Source organism: Buteo buteo, chromosome 11 (genome assembly GCF_964188355.1).
Source record: "Buteo buteo chromosome 11, bButBut1.hap1.1, whole genome shotgun sequence".
Classification (NCBI taxonomy): Eukaryota; Metazoa; Chordata; class Aves; order Accipitriformes; family Accipitridae; genus Buteo; species Buteo buteo.
In genome coordinates, this window is record NC_134181.1 from 8,587,123 (window position 1) to 8,604,101 (window position 16,979).

The following is a 16,979-nucleotide window of genomic DNA, read 5'->3' on the forward strand; positions in this document are numbered from 1 at the left end:
AGGTATAAATGATACCAGGTGAAAAATGTATTGTGACTAAATGAGCTTTCCATGATTTGATTTCAAGGTCACAGCACACAAATAGCATATGCTTTCAGTTACTGTAAAGGGCAGAACATGTTGAACACCTTTAGTCATCTGAGTTATAATTAGTAAACATGTACACATATTCACAGTACTTGCATATTGAAATGACGGAGCTGAATTTTGTGTCTGGACGATGTCCAGGCCAAAAATTTAGAATTCCAGCTTTTATGTGTGGGATGATTTGCACTAGTAGTTCTGACAAATGAGCATGAGACATAGCTAGGTGAAGGCAAGCTAGAACCAATGGGACTTTAAGGTGCGTGGCACTTGTAAAAGATTTTGAGAATTTAATTCTCAAATTTATCAGTATTAATAATTCTAATTTAATGCATTTTCCTTGTCACTTACAAGTCAATTGCTAATTAAATGTTGTTGAAAAAGACGAATTACCATTTTACATGCTTAAAAAGAATGTCACTAATATGTCTAAATCTAGATGTGAAACATAGAATGATACGATTCTAATCCCCCTAAATACCATTGTTATCCAAAACAATTTTATACTGCATTAATTTCATTGTCAAAAAAGGAGCAAGTACTGGAAAACTGAATGATCAACTTTTAACCCTCTAACATGTATTGATATAAATTTTATATTCAAATTACACAGAATTTGTGTGGAGAATGAATCATTTCCCTTTGGTGGGGTAGCAATGACTTAAAAAATTGCACATTGCTACTGACAGATCACAAATTCATTAATTTTTTTGTCCCCTTTGCATTGTAGATATTCATGTTTAAAACCTGTATAAATGCACAATTTATGGCTATACCCACCAGCAGTAGCTACCATCTCTTTTTGACTGACAGTGATGAGATTTCTGTCATGCTTTGCCTCTCCTACAGTGCCAGTGATGGGATTTTTTTTCCTGGAAATCTTATTACTGAATGCGCTGTCGTGGTCTCAGATGGAACTTTCAATCAAAAAGGCAATCAGAAGGTTATCCATTTGTGAGTTTTCCTACAAAAGAGCTTTGCAAAACTCTACAGTATATACTATAACTCACAGTCAGAGCTACTTGCCCTAAACGCTTATGTGACTATAGACAATAATGTGATCCATATCTCACAGCACCTTTCTTTGCTCCCAGGATTGGGATGTAGACTAGAAATTAGCTCAGTCCAAGTTTTGAATCAGACTTTTCCATTTACACTAGTATTAGATTTGGCATGGCAATTCAGAACACCCTGGCACTTGGTGCAAGTGATTAGTAAGAATGCATTTGGCTGTTATTAGTCTGTTACATAAATATGTTTGATTTCATTGAAATCTTGATGACTGCTTCTTTTCTATCTTTAGATGACTTCACTGTTTATTTTATAGTACTACCAAAATTGCTAGAAAAAGTTATTCAGAGGCATTTTTTTTAAATGTAGTGTAACTTAAATGAATTGGATAATTCATTAATTTCAATAAAATCTTTATAATACATATATGTGTTATTAGTGTATTAGTTGTCCACAATCTACAGTCATTAAAACCAGCTGTGCCACAGCTAAAGCAAAGTAAATGTTTCCATTTTGAAATACAGGCAAAATTGGGGGTGATGCATTAAGACATTTTTGTTTGCAGAACAAACATTACTGAGGAGCTTAAAGAGAGGAGATTGTTTTTACTAGCAATACTTTAACAAAAAAAGTGTGAGGTTGTTTTTCAGCATGGCGCAGTGAATTAGACACACATAACTCCTGTGGTCACAGGCTGCTGCATATCTAATTCTGCAAACACTGTCAAAAATTGCTTCAAATATTATCCTTTTTTATTTTGACTGTATTCAACTAATAAATAAATTGTTTTGAAGGAACTACATTCCTCAACAAACTATGAAGTTATTCAAGCAGATTCCTTTCTGCAGTGTACAGGTAAAACTGAAAGAAAAGCAATAACAAGAAAAGTATTTATAAAAATATATTTCACAAAGTAGGAAACAATACAGGAGTTTCTCTGAATACAATACATGGAGTAAATAAACAAACAATAATATAGCTTCAAAACAAAGTAGAAAATTAAAATGATTTGCATGTAATACGTAGTTTTACTATACAATTGCTACTTCTAAATGGCAAGTTTGCATTACAAATTGAGTATGCTTGCAGCTTCTAGTATTGTTCTTTCTCTGTGTGCAAGAGCCCTGGTGCATCACTATGAATATTATAGAAAAGAAATGCTAATAACATAAGCAGTAAAATTATGTACACACTGGTTCCTGCTCTAATACAGTGGAGAACTATAAGCATGTTTTTTACTGTACTGTGTTATGTGTGGATTTCTAAAAGTCTATAGTTTAAATATTCACATGAACCAGTTTACTTCCAGCTGTTTGTGCTTGTATTAAAAACACCAGGTACTAGATTTATGAAGAAGATATAAAACTGTCAAAAGTTTTCTCTGGGAAAGTTTTATTCCTGCCAGCATTCTCTTAAAATTCAGCTACTGCAAATGGATAGGTTACTGCTTTAACCTGCAACAATTTGTCATTTTTCTTTTCAAAATGTACATGTATTAAACATTCATTATATATAGAAAAAAAATCTAACGGATATAATTTAGTTTTCTTCATAATCTTACTCTATAGATTATCAGTCTTAATAAATAAAAGCAGTAATGGACATCAATAAAATATTTATTTCAAAGATTAAACAAATAAATTCGATCTTTAGCAATAAAATCAGCAATTCTTTCATATATGTAAGTCCATCCCCTTTCACAGTTTTTTATTTCCTTTCAGAAGACGAAGCACAGGATTGATCCTTCTTCTAGAAAAAGATCCTTTTGTATAGCAAGGTTTTGTAGCCCTGCATCTGAATCTCTGCACATTAGTAGGATTTATTACCCATCACTGGAATGGATTAAGAACATGTGAATATTTTAAGGCTTGACACAATATTTAAAGATGATATTCAGTCTGTGGTTACGTGGCCAACAATTACTGTATGTACAATGTATGGTCACTGCACAGTAGAAGCCAGTAAGAATTTACAATGCTATTTCTATTCAGCATTGCTAAGAAGACCAAGATATTGCTTTTAACATTTCTGTGGCGGGATCTTTGTTGGCAATGCAGAAACAAACCATTAGCTTTACACATACTGGCAGGAGCTACTGTTCAACAGCAAAAGCCCTGCGAGTCCATTTTCTAAGAAAGCACCAATTTCTTTTTGTTCTTTTCAATTCACTGAAGATAATCAAAGATCCAAATCTCCATCTTCAGAGTGGTCAAGTGAATATCAAATATCCAAAGACTTCTAGACACTCCACATACTTTACTTCACACTCCACAAGACTTAACCTCCTAACATATACTTTTTTTTTTTTGGTTCAACATTACAATGTAGTTGATTTTATAGATGACTGGCGCTAAACTTGCCTCTAAAACAAAAAGCCACATTAGTTTTAACTAACAGCAGTGGCCCTAGAATATTACATGATCATTAAGTCAACAGTGAAAAAGTTTGTAATCCACTGTCAAGTTTCTTTGTCACTTTCTCCAACTGAGTAAAGTTCTCCAAGTCTTTTAAAGCGAGGACCCCACTCACTGAGGTAGTCAAAATTCTGATCTGAGTCTGATGTAGAGGACTCCAACGAGCTAAGGGAACCAGCCACTGACCCTCTTCCTTCATAGCCATAAATCTGGATAGAGTCATATGGTGGAGCTGTGGGATCGTTATCAGCTTCATGAAGCCTTACATTAATAAATTCATCAACATCAACACCATTAGGAACAGGTGCAAGACCCTGCCTGGGCATAAATTGAAGATCAGGCTTAATATCTTTACGAGGCAAAAATCCATTAATTCCGTCTGGATTTTGCAAAGTTGCAATGTCAAAAGCTTCTGTATCTTCTTCTCCACCTCCTTCATCATCATAGCGAATAATATTTTCCCTCACATCTTCATCATCTTTGATGATTAGAGGCTCATTCTTATGTCTTCGTAGTGTTACAAACAGCACCACAATGACTGCAAAGAAAGCATGACAGGCTGATTAGGTAAAAAATTTCCAATCAAAGCACTACATAAGTGCAGTTGTAGAAGGCAATAGGTTGCATTTTGTGAAAATAAAGTAATAAGGGTAGTGAAAAGCTGAAAGACCTGTAACTTCAACCCCATTCAAGTGATGAAAATTTCATCAGAAGCTCTGGTTAGTCCTCTAGTTTTCTATTATCAGCACATATTTATATCTGAAGCTCAATACATAAGCAATAAGATTTTGCATACTTCCATTTTTGAGCCTTGAATTTAGACAACTTTTCGCTTTGGAAAAGTCACAAACCTAGCTGAAGTCAAGCTATCACCATTCACTGAACATTAGTCTGTAACGATCTACATTATGGATGGAGTTTTCCAAAACTAGAGGGTGTTTTTCTGAAACATAGCCCTGATGACAGAAGGAAATTGGTGTCTTTTTTGTTTTACACGTTGCAAAAGACTCACACTATATAATTGAAAGGAGAATGAGACAGTAAGGGAGAAAGAAAGAGCTTAGATACATCAGTTTCAGAATCACGGACAGATGTATAAAAAGCTCTAAATTGGTTACATTTGCTTTTGCAGCTTAATGCTGAAATGTCAGTTATTGATGTAAATCTTAGTTACAAAGTGAAGCTGCAAAGTGCAGCTTTTCCTTCACTGTTCTCTTCTTCACTTGCTTGATGTCATATACAAAATTTGTATGTTTTATTAAAATACAGAGTGCTTCTTATCTTGTAAAACTGTGAAGTCTCTTATGCCATTACAATCCAGAATAAACTCATAGAAGTCTTAGAAGATAGAACAAATCCATTTTCTGTCATGTGCAGCATATACTGTGTTCACCTTGCTGCTTAACATACTTGATTTGATTTTTGTTTTCATATTCTGTACCTGTTTATTATGTAACTTGTCTGTAAGACTACTTCAAATTGGGACTTTGCTTTATATGCTTTTCCGCAGTTCTTTAGTACAGTGGGGATGCAGTCCTGACAGGTCTCTCAGTACTGCTGCACATTACATTGTATTAGATTGTCTGTCCTTCTATGTAACTTCTTTGCTTACTTACAGCCACCCAGGAATCAGAAAAATTTTGAACACCATGCTGTGCAATGAATACATACCTAGCAGCAAAATGATGCATGCTAATATTGCAATTAGGGCTCCCATACTGAGTCCGATGGGAAGTACGTATGCTTCAACGTTACAGGACTGGACAATGCCATCACTGCTGCAACCACAGACTCGAATAGTAAGAGTACTAGTGCTGCTCATGGGAGGATTTCCACTATCGCTTATTATGATTGGCAGTAGGTATACTTCTTGCTTCTGCCGACTGAATCCACTATGCTTTGCCAATATGCTGAGAGTATTATCTGGAAAAAGGGAAAATTTGCATTGCTTCACCACACAGAGTAACTGCTAAAACCACAGCTTTTTCTTAAGGCATGAAGAAAACCTCTGTACAAACACATATGCACTTTATTATACTCATAATACCGGCAGCATGTGACACTGAAAAGTAAATTTATCTGCCCATTTTTCTTTCTCCTGCAAAATTAAAAATACCTCAGCATAAGTTGCATCCTTAATCCTTTTGCTTTAACCTTTCAAAGGAGAAAAAAAATATGTGGGGCTCAATTTCCACCTCTGTCTTTGAGACAAATCCCACTCAGAAGTGTCGCTTCTGTAGTCAGTTATTCAGAACTCCAGAGACTTTTACAGTTATGTTACGCAGTGACTTCCTGTGCTGCAGAAATCTGTACCGATACAGCCTGTTCCTTCCTATAAGCCTGGTACAGTCCTCTGTCCAAGCTGGAGGAAAGGATTGATATGCTGAGTCCTAGCACTCCTGCCCTTTACAGATATGCAAAAGAGGTAAGGCACCTGCTTCAGGAAGAAATGAGAAAAAGAAGCTGCTCTTGTTGGTGACAGCTTCAGATCCCTTCCATCTTTCTGAAACACTCACTGCTACTCTGCCTGGTTCAGAAAATTCTAATAAGCCAGAATCAGAGAATAAAACAAAGTAAAAAAGGAAGAGTGCTATAAAGAGACAAAGAGAAGAGGGCAGAAAAAAATGACAGGAAGGAGGAAGGATGGAGGAAATAAAATGCCCATTTCTGTCAATCAGTGAAGCTATGCTGAGTATATGAAACTACCTGGTACCAGTAATGGTATTATCAATTCAAGTTCAAAAGATATAAGATAAGCAAGATATTTGGGACATTTAGCTGAACTATTTAAGTGTAAAAGAAGTTGTACTGGCTGAATAGTTAGTACTACATAAGAAGAGATGCAAGACAAGGAGAGAAGAGAATATCAATTCCTTTTTTATAGGCTTTGGGTTTTTTTGTTAAAAACTACTGTGTTAGACTGAAGTTGAATTTGTTATGCCCAGAAAGAAACTGGTAAACAGAAGTAGTCAATAGGAAAAGCAAAATGAAATGACCGAATTGTTTTGCCAATGGATGTCAGGAACTCAATTTTGCCTTGGGAATATTTAGCAACAAATTCCTTCCCCTTCTTTGCTCTCTTCTAAAATAAATATACCTTGGTGTTGCTGGAGATGTGACTCCGGAGTGAAGAACAATGACTCTCTAACTGATGTTTCAGTTGGCTCCTAGTACTTGAAAATAAATCCTAGCAGCTGATTAGCAATAAACTCAATTTATCTGATTTGCTTTCTCCTCTCTGTGGACATTCTCGTTACCTGTAGCTGACAAAACAGCAGGAATCTCCTCCAGGAACAACCTCCAGGGCTGCTGCATGAATTAACTTGGCAGCAGGTGCTCAGCAGGAGAGGGGACAATCACTTCCCACTCATCTTTCCAATTAACCCACTGATCCTTCATTATAGTGCTGATCAGGTTATTTATTTATTCATGCTACTTTTAGCAAAACAAGGAAAATTACATGCAGACACCCCCCCCCCCCCCCCCATTAATGAAGCACTGAGGTAACCTGCCAGAGGCAAAGAGACATTGAGTCTTCTCCTCCAGTCAGTGAGGTATATTCAGGAGGTCCTTGACATTCTCAATCAAAATAAGCCTCCCTGAATTCTGTACCCTTCTATGTGGGGAAGGCATTGAAGAAGTTCATTGAAATGCCAGTATCCTATTAAATGTCATTTCACTGATGATGTACCAACTACACGGGATGGACTAGGAGCTATGTTCTGTCCTGCAGGCTTAAGGAATAGCGTAAGGTAAGTGATCTTAATAGTTGTCTTAACTCATCAAAAATTTTTGCATCAGTGTAAGGTCAGAGTAACACAGCTCCAGGAACACATAACTACAATTTAGATCTGGAGCTCATTTTTACCTTTTTTTAAACATAAAACTAAATCAGTCATTTAGATCACCAGATGACTCAGTTTCTGAAGCTTACAAGCAGATTCGTGAAAGAACCACGAAAGAGACTTTTATGGGAATATCTCCCTCACAGCCAAGTCAAAGAATGACAATGCAGAAGGTCTATACAACATGTCCAGTGTGATTTCTAGACAAAAGTAGTTTGAATAACCACAACCGAGGATATGCTTACAGCTGGGCCAAGTGTTTCCTGCAGACTCCCAACTGTTCTCAAGACCCCCTGGTCTTTTTTGAGGTTCTTGGATGAAAGATTTTGAGAAAAAATAAACATAATAATTTTAATACAAAGCTGCTTTTGGATTTGCTGGACATGAGTGACTTTAATGGCATTGACATCAATCTGGATGTGAAATTAGCAGGCAGGACTCAACTTCTTCAGCTTCTACTTTGCACAAGAATGCATGTTGCAAGTTTAAGTCAGACAATAAAATCACAGAACGAAAGTAAAAAACAGAAGCAGTCAGCTTGCATCCAAGTGTCATTTCCTCTGTACACATTATTGCAATTCTTTCATTCCCTTGCAGTCTCTTTAATATTTTGAGATCAGTGGACTTCACTGCTGTGTAACCTTCCACCTACATAGCTCTTTTTCTGTCTTTCTTTTTCTATCCCTTTTATAATATTCTCAGAAAGATCAAATCATTAATGGTATTAAGGACTTTGTGGTAGAAATTGTTATCTATGCTGGATATGTTACTTACATGAAGAAAGAATTTTAATTGGAAACTTTACAGCTGGAAACAGTAGAATGACAGAAATGTATGTTTCTTCATGTTTATCAGAGCTATCTTTTTCTGTATATTTTTTAGTTTAAAACAGATTCTCTATAATAGAGTCCTTTGGCACAAGTCGAAAAACAGCAAGAGTATCCTTACTGTGACGCTCCCTGCTTTTTTTGATAATGAAAAGACAAGGACAGCTCATTCATTTCCTTTCTCAATTCATAAACGGCATTTATTCTCACAGAAAAACTTGAAATAACTGAGTAATTAAGTTATTATCATAAAGGTTTCAGTGGAATCTACCAAAGTACAGGCAGAAAAAAACAAAACGTACGACATTCTAAGAAATGTTAGCTATATAATATTTAGTGGTCATCTGCAAATGCACTAGAAGAGAACATTCAAGAGAATGCTAAGATAGCATTTCAGCTCTTTGCGTAACTATTAATTCATGTACACACCACCTGTAATACTTACTATTCAGTATTGGAGACCTTACAATGTTAAACACAGATTTTCAAAACATCTGTAGTAATACTGGTATTTTTGTTTTTCTTCAAAATTTAAACCTAGCAACAAAGAAATAGTGGAATATATCTCAATCCCCATTTTAGAGACCGGGAACTAATAAATTTGTCCAAAGACACAGAGGTCTCTCAAAAAGTCTCTCTATACACTCCATGAGCTATAAGCCATACCTCAATCATTATTCTTTTGCATATTTTATCAAAAGTACATATCTATGAAACGACTTACAAATAACACATATTTAGATTGGTAGTATCACACTGCAGAAACAAGACCAATGAATGCAGCCCCAACAATTCACTATTCATAGTCCCACAGGCGATACCTCTCTGTTAACTGTTTTGAAATCTTTTTTTATTCTCATTATTACAAAAGCAGTGGGGAAGAATATTCATGACCTGCTTTCTGATCTAGCACAAAAACCAGAAGCAGCAACTCAAAGCATACCCTCATCAACGTTCACCTTGTAAAAGAACACTATTCATAAGATAAGCCCTAAGCTGAAAACCTGATTTGTGTGTTTCAGACTATGCATAAGGACAAGTTAGAAGCCTCAGTTTCTTGCTTCCAAAAGAATGCCATTAAAATGCTTTGAGAGATACACCCATGTTTATGTAAGACAGTTATTTTTGTTTCTGCCTTGGGCTGTAACACTTTTTAAAGGGACACCTGATTAAAAGGGAACAAGTTTGAGTTTGCATGTTATAAATTTGCCAATCATTAGTAGATGAAAATTTGTTCATTAGTATAACAATTTTGTGTCATGATTAAACTTAGTATTTTCAACATGGATGTATTTATGCACACCAAATACATTTTTATAAGAACTCATATATGTATATATGTTATAATATATACACAGCTGTGTCCTGTAATATTTTACACAGGTACTAGATCTTCCTTGATGACTGTCTTAGACAAAATCCTGTTGAACAGCAGTTTACAAGAACGATGACCCTTTGCCTAATCTATATGGTAAAGGCATAAATGTTCTATTCAAGTAGAAGGCTTATAAAATAATCTGAAAATAAAAAGAGGCTATTTTTATAGTATATTTTGTCTGATTTATGATAGCCAAACCATATGGGTACTGAAGCATTTACAGGTATTTCAAACTGACCTGCTTTTCATGAATGTCAAAGATTTGTGATGTCTTCAAAAAAGCGGATTGATGACTGCTATCAAATTTGATAGCAGACATCAGGTTCAAAAGAAAAAAGTTTTTGTGCTATAAAAATTCAGCTGACTGATCAAACTGTCTCTCCTGCACCATAGTAAGTCACATGCCATACTGACATATATAATGGCAATTCACAAAACATTCCTATGACACATTAGCAAACACCTGAATGAATTTTTATTTTTCTGGAGACCTGGACTTTCCAGAATCCCTTAAAACACCAATAAGAACACAGGAAAAAAAGTATTTCATGGGAGAAAATGTACTGATGTGGAGAAGAATTGGAAAATGTCACATATTTTGTATCTTTGAGTATTTTTTTCTTTACCAATTGGCCTAAATAATAATAGCTTACACCAAAGTGAACTGCTGGATCAACTAATGAATAAAAAAACTAAACACATTTCCAGGTCATGTATTCCTTTGCAGAAATAAAAAATGCTGCTGGGAATTTTGAATCATAAGCAAAGTAATATTTAATCATGTATAAGAATACAGCACTCTGATATGTTAAAATGTCTTGGAAAGGGGAATAATCATGTTAATACTACTGTGATGCAGAACTTGTAGTAAATAAATTCTTGACAGAATAAAAAAAACCCAGACAAATTAACAGCAAAGTGATGGAATGAGCATCTCCTCCTACCTTTTTCCTTTAAAAAATGTGAACTTTAGATAATAGTCCATATAATTTCTAGTTCTATTCCTTTGGAAAAGTCTGAACTTTAGATAATTGTCTCTTAAGTATTCTAAAACTTTGCTTTGACCTTTAGTCCAGCAGAACCATAATCAAACATATCTATATGGTCACTTGCAGTCTAGCAGCAACTCTTATATTTTGTACCTTGGTTTGTTAACCCATTGAAGGAAGGGTAGAAAATCCCTGCTGGTGAACTAATGATGTAGTTTGATTCTGAAGCAATACTAGTTTTATTATTAATGGGATAGAGAAATAATTAGGACATAGGACCTCTCTCTCTTTTTAATTTACAGATACCTATGGCAAGTCAAACCAGGAAACTTCGGGTTCTGGGTCTGTTTAAGCTACACAGTTACCACAGTTGTCTGAAATGTACCCAACACACATGATTTTAATCTCACCCGCTCTGATGTTATGCTGATTTACCTCTTCTGAATCCCCTGGTGCCAGTTATGATTGACACTCCCATAATCTGAAGGAAATTCAGGCCAGTGAAGATGTAAGATAGGCTAAAACAGTGCCGGCTTTTGCCTCTCATTTTTCTCTTCTGTATTCAACAAGCCTGCCACAAACTTGTTTACTAATAATCACATTGCTTTGACATGCTTTACTTTATTCGGATCACATCACTACGTGGCATGTGCAGTGAATGTTACATCTGTAAAGTGTAAGAATTAATGCAGGTTGCCAAGCTCTAGTTTAGAAAGAGAGATGAAATGGCTGTCAAATGTGCTTAGCATTAAAAATACATTATTAACACAGCAATTTGCATAGACTGATGGATCATTTTTGAAATCTACATATTCTAGTTAATTCTATTATCCTGTTATTTTAACCAAAAAGTTTCAGAAAGTAATGCTGTGGTTTAGAATGCTTTGATAAAATAATGGTGATATTTTGCATTTGAACCAAGAACTTTCCATTACTGTGTTACCAGATTCCAACAAAATGTTGCAAAGATAAATAAAAAAGCCAAAATATCCCAAGGCTTTGCCATCTGTATTTCTCTTTAGGGATAATGGATTCTTATTCTTTCTATGAATGCGTACTTACAAGTGCAGTCTAGGAGGTGAAACTAATGAAAGATAGGTACCTAAGCCCCTTAGGTCACTGTGAGAGTTACAGTTTTACGGCTTACATTGATTTGGGGTTCTCTTATGTGTAAAGCTAAATCTCAAGCAGATTCAATGAAATTTATAGTACTTTTGGTAAGTGATGGAAAAGTTCTAGGAATTCCATCCTATGTTCTTCACCTTCCTCACTTCACACACATCCTTCAATTCTTACTTCAGTGACTTACTTCTAGGGTCCGGAAAGGCTCAGAGTATTCACGACTATGAAGACAATCACAGATGTTTGAAGTGAATCTTTCTTTCTAGAATGCAAACTATGAATACCATATTAAGAAAAATAAAACTTATGCAGGAACATTTTGTTTTTTAAATGTGATATGTTCCTGGCATTTAAGTGAGTTTCACACTAAGCAACTTAACATCCACTTCTCGGTGCCATGATGATTGTCTTTTCTGTTCCAATACTGTATGGAACATACACATGCACACAGTAATTTAAAACAATTTACCAGGAGATCATATAACAATCCTTTAAAACTAAATCTGGAATCAGACATGTCAACCATATTGAAGTTTTGTTACAACAGTTAGAGAGCCAAATTCAAGTCATACCAGTGTATTTCTATTACGCTATTACTTTTTTTATAATGTTCACTTTGAAATACAGTGGCAGAAAGCAACCACCAGACTATAAAAAAAACCAACCAGCATTTATTGGAAGGCGGCCTATTTGTACTGGTGTAATAAAGGTCTTGTCAGCACTTCCACTACAAAATGCCAGTTTTCAGGGGTTTATAACTCTGATATAACAACTTGCTGTGAGAAGAAATTTAGAATGTGTACTCTCTGCCAGAGAGCATTGAAAGTTAAATACAACTTACATTGGCTGAAACATTTTAAGTCAGAAAATAAATTAAAAAAAAAAAAAAAAAAGACTTAATATTTTCTTGAGCTGGTGCCACTTAAGAAAAAAATGTGGCTTTGATTTTAAAAAGTGCCAGATCCTACAGTTCTTACATACACAGAACTCCCTTTAACTTCACTGAGAATAATTTCCATGAGAGAACTGAAAGGAGTGCCATTATATATTTTTGTAAATGTCATCAAGAGTTATATTAACTTTTTATAATTTGAAAGCCTGAAATGCTATGGTATAAGATTGCTCCTGGGCACACAGTCAGTATGATAATGACTTTTTGAAGACATTCTCATATGCAGATTACATATAACAATAACAATTTGTTATCACGAGGCCATTAATGGCAGTAATTTATACCTCTGTCTTACACACAAAGTATACACATAATGTCTTACTATATGCATACCTCTCAGTGAGGATGTCTCCCCTATGGTGGAGACTAATGGTCATTTGAAATGCAAGGAACAGCAAAATACATCCACAGAAGGAATTTCAGTAAGTGGAAAAAAACAATTACCTGTCTATAGAGTGGAAGAGATCGCCTAAAGTTTTCAAATTAAATGTTCCAGATACTCTTAGGAGCCTTTCTGCATGCCATGTAAATATTACAGAGAGAAGGCTTAGCATAGCCAGAAGTTCCAAACTAGCATACACAGATTACTGAGAATCAAAGCAGGTCTACAGGAACACATGTGCATATGTATTTAAATTTCAAGACTAGGACATACTGTAAGACCCTAACTTTGCCATATATACTGCGTGTCACAACACATAACTTGGAAAGAAGGAGTCAGGGAAAGATGTCAACATTTTAATTTGGCCTCACTGCTGTAGAGATATTACAAAGGCAATGTTTATATTGGTAAATATCTGCAAACTATAGCATTGGTTCATAAGATGTTCTAGAGTTTTCATAGAATCACAGAATGGTTGAGGGTGGAAGGGACCTCTGGAGGTCATCTGGTCTACCCCCTGCTCAGGCACGGCTACCTAGAGCCCAGGACCATGTCCAGGCAGCTTTTGAATATCTCCAAGGATGGAGATTCTGTAAACAGTAAAACATTCGTTAGTCACAATTGAAATATGTGTGTGACAAAACAGAAGACATTTATTCATTCTCTTCATATCAAGCTGGGAAGTTACAAGGTACAAATATATAATGCATCTCTATGCTAAGAGGACAACTTGCCTATCACAGTGAAATTGTTCCCTGTTGTCTTCTAATTCATGAGGAAGAGTCTGACAAAGTACAAATGAAATGTATAGGCAGAAACTGCGATAAAAATATGAAGCAGGTTCAAGTAAAAGTATTACAAGTGACAAGGCAATTCTACTCACAAAGGGGAATAGATATTAATATGCCAAAAACCCCTCCATGATCATGAAAGAAAACTTAAAGAGTCAAAAAGGAGAGCAGAAAAAAACAACAGATACTTTGAGAAAGATACATGTTTCCTAAGCAGGAAAAAAAAAGTAAAAAAAGATTAAGAAAAACAATTTTAGTCTAGAAAAAGCTAAGTTCTTTATGCAAAGTTTTAAAGCAAGTGATTCTGCTAGACAGACTGCATTAGAACTCTAAAGTTTTTAGCAAGTACACCTTTTGATCTTGCACGTTAGCAGAAGACTACCACAAAATAAGAGAAAGTTGATTTGTTACAAAAAATTATTTTTCTCATTTAAAAACAGAAAACAGTAGTACAAAAACAGAAGCTGTAATGTTGTGGGATAGATAAAGATGATATAGAAGGAGACGTACAGTGTAGAATTCACTTGAAACTGCCTTCCTCTATATTTAGTATTCCAGCTTGTATCAAAGATACAACAATGCTTTAGCTACAACTGTCATTAGACTGGGCTCCACCATTTCCTTCCCTGAGCTGCAGAATAACTTCTACATGTTTTCAAACTGGGAGTTTCAGAAGACCCTAAAGAGACACCGGAATGCACTCTTGAAAATCTGTCTTTACCAGTCTATATGGAGCTGCTAATAGGTGCCATTAATGTCATATGTGAGTATCAGACGAATGTTTTAAAAGAACATCAGCAGTGTATGCATGGCACAATGACAGACACAGTGATTAAATGACTTGTCCAAAATCATAGAGGAAACCTGTAACCAAGCTAGACAAAACTATTCTGAACTCCTAAACAGTTCTTTAACCAAAAAAAATCACTCCTATAGAGTGCTCTTAGATCAGGGCTTAATCTTTATTGGGGTGAACACTGTATAATTTACAGAAGGGTCATATTTAATGGATTAAAATCTTATAGAAAGTGACATGACAGAGTTAAGCAAGGTTAGGGACTGACAGGTTCAAAAAGGTTACATGAAATTTTTTTATCTTATTTCTTATAACCTAGACTTTAACTTTAATTTTAGGTTAGATCGAATGAAAGCTTCCTAACAAAACCAAAAAGTTCTATGTGTTGTTATGAAAGCAATGTGCAACTTATGTAATTTATTACATTATAGAAATTAAAGAGAAGAAAAAAGTCAATGTTCATTTCAAGATAGTCCAACATTCTACAGAATACAGCAGAGTACTTTCATCAATATTCAGTGATTATTTTTGATGCTCCTTTTAATTTTTATGACTGCAATACCTAACTCCATTCAAAACTCCACGGATAAGACTTTATTCCTGACTTATCTCTTATTATAGAATCAGATGTATGAAGAAAAATTACTATAGTGTTACAGTTACTGCTCAAAAATGTACATAGCCCTTAGCCTATAACAAAAGTGAAGTTTACTTACTTGAGCCCACAATGAGTCTAGGCCAAGCTGGGATGATCTGAGTTTGCTATCTTAATATAGGCAGACAGCTACCACTGCTTAGCTGATTCACTGTAATCTAACTATGCATCTGTCCATGTTACCTTCGAAGACCCCACTAGCTCTCCCTCTTCAACACCATCAAGCAGACATCTGGTCCTTTTCTTGAAGTTCTTCTATTTATCTCTCCCTAGCAAGCTGGCTTATTATCTCACTTCAAACAGGGGCCCATCTTCACTCCCTCTATAATCAGCACTGATTACCAAGTATGCACATCCTATCATTTTAGGATATGCAAACTCTCTCCCCAGGTCAACTTACACGTTTCATTTATTTTCTGCCTTTGGCTCAGTATCTAAGATCTTTGCATTCAGTAAAATCATGTACTCTACCTCTTTTCTGGCCTTTGAATGGGTTGCCTTCTAGACATATTTATTATATAAATATTAAATACTAATAATTACATAAATATATGACTAATTACTGGATGCTTGCCAAAGAGAATACAACCTAATTAGATAGAATTAAATGAAGACCAACAAAGTGACTCATTTTACAACAAGGCCACCCATACAAATTACAAAATCAGAAGTTGATGGGAAAATATTGTAAGTGGTACAAAAAAAAAATCCCAACCAACAGAAGAAAAGCTTTGTCTCCCTTATTCTTTAAAGCTTGACATAAGAAGCTCTGGTCAAAATGATTAAAAATTTCAGATTTCCTTCAGTTTGTCACTGCTATATTTGCTTTTGCCAGAGAAATATAGCCCATTCTTGAATAGTCACCTCCTTAAAAGGAGTAAGGAGGAAATGAAAGGATATGGAATAAATGTGACCACACCAGACAGGTTCAGGAGAATGTATAGACATAGAGTTTACATAATAATCACTGTAATGGTCACCTTGTAGGAAGAATGACTGTGATTCCAGTAATAAAAAAAATTCCTGTACACCACTTGTGTAATTGGTTCAAAATAAGATGCAAATTGGAACATGCTCTTTGTCTTTTTGATTCACATTATAATGTTAGTTGTGCAATATTTTATCAGCCAAGCCTTGAGGCTAAGTGTGAAAAATTAATACCTTCTATTTTAATGCAGGAACCATGTGCAAATAGTCCGTATACTTCACATCTGTTATAATGACAAAAGGAAATTTTTAGTAATCAAAGGAAAATTTAACAGCTAATATGTGATGATTCCTGCTTATATTGCTTTCATTTTTAGCCTGTTTAGATTCTTCCTCTACTAGAAGAGTGTTGTGGTTATATTAATCTTTACTACACCTGAGACTTAAAATGGGACTCCTATCTAGTTTTTCATTAATTGACAAAAGAAAAGTACAATTAGAGCAACTAATGGATGGTTATTCCCCCTCAGCAGCCTGTATTTAGAACATGATAAAACAAAGAAACATTCTATAATGAGAGCAATCAATAAATTTACAAGGTGCAAAAAAGGAAGAAAAATGGTCTTGTGCCATAATTACCAGTTAGGTACTTAGAGAGAAAATCCAAATATTCAAAACAAACCAAAATGCAACAATGAGGTGAAAACAGAGGGGGACTTCTTAAGATGCAATATGTCTCTGTCAGGTAATATATTGAGGTGGTGAAGGGGTAGAGCCCTTACCAGAACCTTCAGCTCTAGGACATC

The 16,979-nt window shown here is 35.1% G+C and overlaps 1 protein-coding gene across 2 annotated transcripts in view; it reads right to left on the reverse strand.

The window, feature by feature from the left end:
- Nucleotides 1-2,017: 2,017 nt before the first annotated feature.
- The window catches only part of CDH8 (cadherin 8), a 151,559-nt gene continuing 136,597 nt past the window's right edge, over nt 2,018-16,979 (reverse strand). For both annotated transcript variants that reach the window (XM_075039990.1, XM_075039991.1), the window contains 2 exons: nt 5,181-5,432; nt 2,018-4,047 (listed from right to left, as the gene is read on the reverse strand). In XM_075039990.1, coding sequence (XP_074896091.1) covers nt 3,554-4,047; nt 5,181-5,432 — 746 coding nt within the window. In that variant the 3' untranslated portion in view covers nt 2,018-3,553. The remainder of the gene's footprint in view (nt 4,048-5,180; nt 5,433-16,979) is intronic.